This window comes from Mastomys coucha, unplaced genomic scaffold, assembly GCF_008632895.1.
Source record: "Mastomys coucha isolate ucsf_1 unplaced genomic scaffold, UCSF_Mcou_1 pScaffold3, whole genome shotgun sequence".
Classification (NCBI taxonomy): domain Eukaryota; kingdom Metazoa; phylum Chordata; class Mammalia; order Rodentia; family Muridae; genus Mastomys; species Mastomys coucha.
This window is the reverse complement of record NW_022196909.1, coordinates 41202134-41211710: the sequence shown is the minus strand read 5'-3', so window position 1 is coordinate 41211710 and position 9577 is coordinate 41202134. Positions and strand designations below refer to the sequence as shown.

The window sequence follows — 9577 nt, the reverse complement described above, 5'->3', positions numbered from 1 at the left end:
GACATCACCTAGTGGACGGCCATTGCAATATTAAAAAACTGATTTATAAAGGCCTTTTGTACAGATTTTTTAAAAAGATTTTCGCCAGGCAGTGGTAGTGCATGCCTTTAATCCCAGCACTTGGGAGGTAGAGGCAGGCGGATTTCTGAGTTTGAGGCCAGCCTGGTCTACAGAGTGAGTTCCAGGATAGCCAGGGCTATACAGAGAAACCCTGTCTTGAAAAAAAAAAAAAAGATTTTCATAGTGATGTACATGATCCAGAGCTAATTCTTAGCATTCTACTGGTACTGCGCACTTGCCAGGTGACTTATCTACCAGGTCAGGGTGACAACAGTTTCCTTCCTAGGACTCACTGTTAAACACCAAAAGGCCATTAGCTTTTTCTGTCTTATTTCTTTTGCAAACCTTTGAATAAAAAAATCTGAAACTTTAGAAAAACAGTAATTTATACTACAGATAGTAGTAGTATCTATACAAAATAAAATAATCAAGTTGAAAGTCATGTGTAGTAGTGTATACCTTTAATCCCAGCACTTGGGAGGAAGAGGCAGGTGGACCTCTGTGAGCTGGAGGCTAGCCTGAGTTCCAGGATGGCCAGAGCTATACGGTGAGACCTTGTCTCAAACCAATTAATTAATTAATTAAAAATAAATCAAGTTAGCCGGGCAGTGGTAACACACGCCTTTAATCCTAGTACTTAGGAGACAGAAGCAGGTGGATTTCTGAGTTCGAGGCCAGCGTGGTCTACAGACCAGGACAGTCGGGGCTATACATAGAAACCCTGTCTCAAGAAAACAAAAAAAAATCAGGTGACGAACTATATACCACCATATAGTTCTATTTGCTAAAACAGAAAATGAGAAAACAACATCCAACAAAAATTTATTTTAAATTATTTTAAATTTATTAAAAAAAATCTTAGTAAATTTATCTCTACTTAGCAATAAGTCATATTTTAAAAGGAGAAATTACTTTGTCAGAGAGACATAGCCATCAAGCCTTTCAGCAGGGATGGTAGCACACGCCTGTACTCCCGACACTCAGGAGGTGGAGGCAGGAGGACTACTCTCGAGCTTGAGGCCATCCTGGACTACATAGTGAAGATCATGTCATAGTGAGTACCGCACAGGAAAACTGCTTCACCGGGGTGGGGAGGGGGGACTGTGGGAGGAGGGGACATCAATGTTTCTTACTAAAGAATCCCTCAAAACAGTGTTGAGGTTTACATCACAGTGAAATCTGCTGACTCCACAGGAAAAGCCGTCAGTGCATTCCAAACTATTCCTGACAAGCTAAGACTTTCATTTTAAGAATCCTTAAGTACTTCTGGACAGGTATCTGGGGAGTGTCCCCCACCAACTCACCACGGAGCCCGGGGAATCTGTAAACTGGGGCTGGTAATCCAGCGCATGCTGAGGAGTCTACAGCATGACCCGCTGCAGCCTAAAGCATGCTTCACCAGCTGTCTATTAAGGGAACTACCGGCCCTGCAAATGGACAGTGATCTGGTCGCAACTGGGAATTCCAAGAGACGGTTGCTGCTGCGAGGGACAGATCTAGTGGATTCATCAGTTCTACTCCTGGCAGAGGCTAGGAAGTCAGTGCCGTGAACAGCACGGGCCACCATCTAAGGCAGGAAAGCCCTCAGAGTCACAGCACATGGTGTCGATGGTGGGAGCTGGACAGGAGACAGATGGCACAAAGCTCAGGGAACCTGTACCGTGGCAAAGGGCTGCCCTAGAGGGTGCTGCACAGGGAAAGGGGGATCTGACACAGCTCTCTGCTTGTCTGAGGGAAGACTATGGGCCAGGGAGAGGGTGGAGCTACCATATGGAGCTTTAGACGAAGGGGGCATCCAGCTGGACCAGCACCATGGCCAGGAGAAACCCAGTAACTTCAAGGAGACACATAGTTTCCACCCTGAACTCTGGCACATGCTGGCCAGATACACTGTTAGAATCAGGAACTTAGAGCTCACACCCAAGGATTGCCTCAGAAATCTGGCCCTCACTGGGACTCAAAGCACAGCTGGCTGAAGGGCGGATCATGGTCTTTGGGTGTCATGGGCATTTTCCTGGCTGGCTCCCTGGGTCTAAGTGGTGTGCTGGATGTGATCAGCTGTCCCTGCTCGAGTACTGTCCCGTGGCAGGAACCGCTAAAATCAGTATCTACCCTAATGGCTCCCAACGTGTGTGCTTCTCTATCTCAACAAGGAGAATGAGAAGCCTGGCCGTCAGGACGCCGTGATGTATACAAGCTTATAACCTAGGGGCAGGACTGGATGCAGGACTGGATGCAGGACTGGATGCTCCATCTGGCTCCTTGCCACACAGACTCACGATGCTCCAGGGTAAAATGTCTTGGGAAGGGAGGTTGTTGTTTTGTTTTTTAGTATTTTATTTTCAGGACTTACTGTATGTATGTAGGTGTTATAAGTGCATGCATGTCTATGTACCAGGTGTGCAGTGCTCACAGAGACCAGACGAAGATACTGAGTTCCCTGAGAACTGGAGTTACATGTGGTTAGCTACCACGTGGGTGCCGGGAATCAAACCCAGGTCCTCTGAAAGAGCAGTCAATGTTCTTTACTACTGGGCCATCAGCCCAGTGTCTGTTTATTAAGGGAGTCTGTGATCATTCAAATGAATTTTAGCATTTTTAGTACAAAGCGAGTTTGTATTTCCTGTCTGGAAAACTGGCATTTCATACAGAGATGAAGTCATGAGTGGTAAGTTTCTGGGGACACCAGACACTGCTCAGGGCACAATGAGCAAGGGACCTGCCTCACTTGCCATTGATCCTTTCTCTAATCATACCTGCCCCACAGGGTTTCTCTAACTCTCTCAGCACAGCAAACAGAAGTCTGCTCAAGGGCCCATTCTGCAGTCGACAAGGGAGGAAGTGAAGAAGCCAGCTGCCCCCTCACAGGGAAGTCACTGATCATGAAAGCTCTATAGCCTTGCTCCCTCAAGGAGACACCCAGGAGCTTCGGAGTCCACAGGGCCTCTCTGGATCTCAAGGCTCATCTTTTTCCCTTTCTCACTGAAGCTAGTCCAAGAGCTAGGCGCACACTGACAAGTGCCTAAAGACACTGACCCTGACTCTAGCCCCAGCCTTGTGTCTACAGAAATAGAGAACGAGGCCTGAGCAGAGCTAAGAAGGCTCTTATCACCCAGCCAAGAAACCAGGCTCGCCTGGATCTGGATGGTGATGATGTTGGCCAGGTGCAGCACAGGCACACACACGTTCAAATGTGGCCAGCGAGGGCATTGTCAGGATACAGGTTGGAAAAGCGGCCCAGGGTCCAGATAGGGAAGATGTTTCTGTAACTTGTGTAGCTGATGGCACAGGACTTGTTGAAGACCCCAGAGATGTTCTCCTGGAGAGACACAGAAAACATGAGCCGTAAGGAGCTTGTCCCTGGCTGGTGGTTCTAGCTACTGAATTTCCCAGCCCTAGGGCAAGTCTGCTTGGGGAAAGCTGATGAACCAAAGACAGGCAAGCACAGGCTGGCAGCAATCCCCATAACTGTGGGGACACATGGAAACCCATCTGCACATCTTGTCAGTGAGGGACTACACATAAAAAGCACATGGTAAAGCTGGGGTTGTGCAGGAAACTTCAACTCTCCAGTCCTTTCCTGTACCCAGTTTCCTTTACACATAGCAAAATGTCCACATCCCAGGTCCCCAACGCACCCTCAGAGGAACGTGGGCATAGGAAAGCGTATGGAAACTAACGGGCAAGTTAGGACTCAATGTGGGACTCAATGTGGGACTCAATGTGGGAACGACTGCCCGTCCCTCACACACCTGAGGCCAGTCTCCATTGGGGAACTGCTTCCCTAGCAGACATCTGATTCCTCTCTCCTGAGCAGCGATGTCGGGATGCCTGAGGGACAAAAAGGCAGGTGTGAACATACCCAGCATGTGGTATAAAAGTGCATCCCAGGAGAACAAAATGTCTCCAAATCCCATGAGGACGATAGCTGTGGTGGTTTGAGTGCCTGGCCACAGGGAGTGGCACTATTAAGAGGTGTGGAGTAGGTGTGTCACTGTGGAGGTGGGCTCTGAGGCTATACATATGCTCAAGCTCTGCCCAGCGTGACACACACAATCCCCTTCTGCTGCCTGAGGATCAAAATGTGGCACTCGCAGCTCCTTCTCCAGCACAGTGCCATGATGATAACGGACTGAACCTCTGAACCTGTAAGGCAGCCCCAATTAAATGTTGTCCTTATAAGAGTTGCCATAGTCACGATGCCCCTTCCCAGAAATAAAATCCTAAGACGATAGGTAAACCTTAGCAAGCAGAACACCCGAGACTCCTGCTGTAATCTTCCCATGAGCCTGAGAAGCAGAGCATGTGTAAGCATGGGGCGGGGTGATATGGTTGCCATGGCGACATGACTGGCACATGGTACTGATAGATTCCCTAGGGAAGAAGACAAGCCTTATGCCTACTCTGCTGTGGTGGTTTGAATATGCTTGGGCTAGGGAGTGGCACAGTTAGGTGTGCCCTTGTTGGAGTAGGTGTGCCACTGTGGGTGGGCTTAAGACCCTCACCCTAGCTGCCTGGAAGTGAATATTCTCTTAGAGGCCTGCAGATGAAGATGTAGAACTCTCAGCTCCTCCTGCACATGCCGGCCTGGAGGATGCCAGGCTCCCACTTTTATGATACTGGACTAGATCTCTGAACCTGTAAGCCAGCCCCAGTTAAACGTTGTCCTTAGGGGCTGGTGAGATGGCTCAGCGGGTAAGAGCACTGACTGTTCTTCTGAAGGTCCTGAGTTCAAATCCTAGCAACCACGTGGTGGCTCACAACCACCTGTAAGGAGATCTGACGCCCTCTTCTTGCACGTCTGAAGCCAGCTGTAATGTACTTATGTATAATAATAAGTAAATGTTTGGGCCAGAGTGAGCAGAGACTGAGCGAGCAGAGGTCTTAAAAAAATTCAATTCCCAACAACCACATGAAGGCTCTCAACCATCTGTACAGCTATAGTGTACTCATATACATAAAATAAATAAATCTTTAAAAAAAGTTATCCTTTTAAGAGTTGCCTTGGTCATGGAGTCTGTTCACAGCAGTAAACCCTAAATAGACAGCTGCTGGGGACTGAGTAGGGACAGATTGCCTCAAAGCCCACCTCCTGCCCTTGGGCTCCCTGTACAATGACAAAGCGGATTTCAAGAAGATCTCCAAATGGCTCCAAGTGTACTGTGGGAACACAGGCTAAGACAGCATCTATACCTGTGTGTGTGTGTGTGTGTGTGTGTGTGTGTACTACTACACCTGTGAGAACACATATGTATATACTTAAACATATATATGCTCTTGCATGTGCATCCAGATACATATGTGGACTGTGTACATGAGGGCAATACATGCGGCTCAAGACGAGCTACGGACACAAGAGGGCCCAAAGCAGCTACAGCCTTGTGCTCTGGATCCAGAGGCAGTCTTCCACTTCCCCACCACAGCCCTCAGGCCCCAGCTGTTCTTGCTCTGCCAACAAGTACTGACTGCCAACAGACAGGCAGACCATCCCTAAGAGATGAGTCTCTGTAGGCACCACTCTGCCAACAAGTACTGACTGCCAACAGACAGGCAGACCATCCCTAAGAGATGAGTCTCTGTAGGCACCACTCATCCAGACGGGCTGCCACTTAGCCTAGGAATAGGGTATGTGGTTTCTGAAGCGGTCTCCATCCGCAGTTACAGAGGAATAATGGCTCAGTCAGTCCTGGGGCTACTTTCACATCTTCCCACATCTGTACATACCCTAGGCCACCTCCTCAAAGCTGACTGTCCCTAGTATACACTCCCAAGGATGGTTCCCATTGCCCTTACCTGGCAGCCATCAAACCCATCAGGGCCCAGCACGTACTATGGACCTGGGACCTGGCACTCTGCACATACCGCCGCTGTTCACAGGACTCAAAGTCCTCCCCCCAGCCTCCATCTGCCATCTGCTGGGACAGGAGGAAGCTGCAGGCCTGAGCTACCTCTGTACATGCAGCCCTGTAGAGAGAGCAGGAGGTTGGAACATCACGCCTTGGGTGGATCTCAGTGCTCTATATCCTACCCTGACAGGCTGCCTTAGGGTCATGGGAGGGGTCTGCAGATGTGAGTAGATATGGGTGCTCGTGTCTCACAGAGCTGCTGGGCACAGAGGTAGACACATGCAGGCTGAGTATGTGGGTACACAGAAACAGAACTCGGCATGCCTGAGTTACATCTGCCTCAGCATAACATCCCTAATTCCCCAAACCCACTAGATCTAGAAGTACTGGCTAGGACAGCCAGAGACAGAGCTTCAACCAACCCCTCTTTTCCTGAGTTCCTAGACCCTAGTCCTTTCTCATCGGGATGAGAGATTTAAAAGACACTGAGGTAATGCCTAGACAAGGCTTATCAGCCAAGAAAATATGTTCTTACAATTCCCATTTTCTGCAATAGTGATTTTATCTCATTGTTTAAAAATATTTAACAAAATAAAATCAAATATCAAAGAAAAAAGACCTCATGGCAGCTCATTATTGGCCTGCTTAGTTTTACTGTCAACACGGTCACCTGGGAAGAGAGATCACCAATGGAAGAAGTAGGAGGGGCCAGCCCATTGTGTAAGAGAGTTGGCTGGCTGAATGGGGTTTCTCTCATGGCTTCTGCTTCAGTTCCTGCCCTAACTTGCCTCAGTGATGGACTGTGACCTGGAAGTATAAGCCTAAATAAACTCTCTCTTCCCCAAAGGGCTGCTGGTCAGTGCTTTATCACAGTACAGGAAACAGAACAATCCCCATGGCAAGGCCCTCACCCGCTATCAGCCTGAAAGCCACTTACCCGTCTTGGTAGGTATGCCCCATGCAAGCGAACGCTTCCAAGCCAAACCAGGTGCCGTAGGTGAAACAAACCCCCCAGGAGCTAGAGGGACAGAAGAGACTGTCAGACTTGGTCTTCGCTCCAAGAGAGAGAGAGTACAGGTACTCTACCCAAGTACTGGGACAACCTCAGTTAGAGAGGGCAGAACTGGGTCGAGCACGGGGGTACCTGCCTACATTCCCAGCACTGGGCTATGGCAGGAGGATTGCTAATTTAAAGCCAGCCTGAGACATGCAGCCAGACCCTATCTCACAAAAACAAAAAGAGAGTAAGACAGAGAAAGAGGATGGAGGGTTAGAAAGGAGAGGAAAGGGGGAGGAAGGGACTATGGCAGTTGGTACAAGAAGTGCCCACACAGCCAGGCAGTGGTGGCACATGCCTTTAATCCCACAGGCTACACAGAGAAATCCTGTCTCAAAAAACAAAAAACAAAACAAAAAAAAGAAGTGCCCACACATATCCCAGGCAGCAGGAGCGGGATCTGCTGAAGGTGGCACTGTTCACCTGGCTCAGCCACAGCCTCCTCCAAGGCACACAAGAACTGTGTACAGCAGGAAGGGTGCTCTCAGGCCATAGAGCACTTCCAACACAAGCTCTCAGCATGATGAAAGAGCAGACATCAGCCAAGGAAGATGACTACCAGCAAGTCCCAGCTCCCGGAGGCTCCCAAGACAGAGGAAGTAAGGGCAGACTCCCCGCGCCCCCACCCCCACCCTCCCACATGCACACCACCATCCACCTACTGTCTACTCACCCCTCCCAGGAGCCATCAGCTCTCTGCTTCATTCGGCAGAAGTCCAGCCCTTGATTGAGGGTCTCCCTGCAACACAGGCAGTTATCCCGGTGACCACTGCAGATCAGATTACAAAGCCTTCCCCAGTCCTGCCCACACAAGGGTCTCAGGAAAGTGAGAATGGCCTCTCCTTCAAACAGATCAAAACACTTGTTCAAAGAGGGGGGAAGTCAGCTATGGGACACAGAAGGGACACAGGCTGTCAAAGCTCAGGGAAACACATCTCTCTTTCAGCGCAGGCTTGCATCCCACATTAAATCCCTGCCCTTTTTCACTGCACACCTGCCTAAGAGCAATTACTAGTCACCATGTTCGGCCTCAGGCAAGCCCTTAGGAGAGGCCAGGAGACAGCTGCATTCTTTGCTGAAGTGTCACAAGCACGGTCTGCAGCCCAGTTGGTAGTGTTCCCGTCCTGAGCCTTTGAACTGGGCCTCCACGGTGGCTTAGTTCTCAGCACTGTCTCCCAAGCTCCTGTTAGTGTCCAACTACTTTTTTAGTCCAGCCTCACAAAGCCTTCCACATCCTCCCCAGGTCTCTCACGGCAATCTATCTTGGTACGTATTGGTTACTCTTGTGTTGCTGTGATGAAACACCACAACCAGGTAACTTACCAAAGAAAGAGTTTAATGGGGCTTATGGTCCCAGAGGGTGAGACGGAGATACTAGATTGATGTTTCGTGGGGACAAGTGAGATCAGTCTGAATGCTATTAACTGAGCCATCTCTCCAAGCTTTATCCTTTTTTAATATGTTTTGGTTTTTGGTGAACTTTCTCAATGCTAGGGGTGGGCTACCACCCTAGGAGCTATTAGACAGGCCCCTCAAACACTAAGGCCATCGCCACACTTTCTGGTTGCAAAACCAAACTCGATAGTTCCTACTGTTAAAGACACCATGCGCTTTGGCAGAATTAGGTTACGACTAAAGTAGAAACTACTGCCTTGGGAGCTAGCTTTCATAATACTGAAGACAGCATGCAGACTGTTGGTGCAGACCTGTCTCCAACAGTCTAGCTCAGCCATGGACCCTGTTACAGTAGACACATCAGGAAGATGCACCCATTAATACAATAGTAATGCATTAATACGATAGTAAGAAATGCAACTTCACTGCTTTCTGCTGTGACGTAAGGCCCCTCCACAGGAAGAAACTCAAGATACTGTAAGCCAGGGCAAAGGTCATGGGTAGGAAAATCAAGGGCCCCATGAGGAGGCATTGCCACTACTTTACTAAATAGGTACGATGCGCCCCTTCTATGCCTTACATTACTGCCGCCTTCAGCTGCCATCAGTCATGGGTGGAAACTTTAATAACGAGAGGTGTGCCACGAAGACTCATAACCAGTCAAGCTCTGTCAGAACGGCCCAGTATTCAACCACAGGTGGAGAAAATGAACAGCTGTACAACCTCTCCAAGACTCAAGAGACATTACAAACAAGGCGGACGGAAAGAATGCAAGAACCAGCGGGAGGGGTGGACTGTTGTGTAGTTACTTCCTCCAAAGGAAACACTCCCTGCACTTCCATGTAGCTAACAGTAAAAGGAACCAATACATGCCCGTGTTGGACTCCACCTAGGCAGGTTCAAAGAGAGCAACAGCAATCCATGACTCAGGGCTATCCATGAAGGGTAGTCCCTTCATGGGGAATGACAAAGGGGTGTAAATAAGTGATGTCAGGGTCCCTATATAACCATCTCAAGAGCTTCTGACCATTCATTGGCTCTCAACATGAAAGAACACTTAGCAGCTATTTACCTGGACACCAGTGGCGAAGCTAGGTATGTATGTCCATTTTAAAACATGTTCAAGAAGATAGGAAAAATAACCCATTCTTATGTTACAGTTGTACCATCTTTCTCAGACCTATACACACACACATTCTCTCTCTCTCTCTCTCTCTCT

General features: G+C 48.8%; 1 protein-coding gene across 2 annotated transcripts in view; it reads right to left on the bottom strand.

Annotated features, from left to right (window-relative positions):
- Positions 1-2579: 2579 nt before the first annotated feature.
- Lss (lanosterol synthase) overlaps positions 2580-9577 on the bottom strand; it is a 22914-nt gene continuing 15916 nt past the window's right edge. For both annotated transcript variants that reach the window (XM_031348785.1, XM_031348784.1), the window contains 5 exons: positions 7637-7702; positions 6844-6924; positions 5854-6024; positions 3813-3891; positions 2580-3379 (listed from right to left, as the gene is read on the bottom strand). In XM_031348785.1, the coding sequence (XP_031204645.1) occupies positions 3248-3379; positions 3813-3891; positions 5854-6024; positions 6844-6924; positions 7637-7702 (529 nt within the window). In that variant the 3' untranslated portion in view covers positions 2580-3247. The remainder of the gene's footprint in view (positions 3380-3812; positions 3892-5853; positions 6025-6843; positions 6925-7636; positions 7703-9577) is intronic.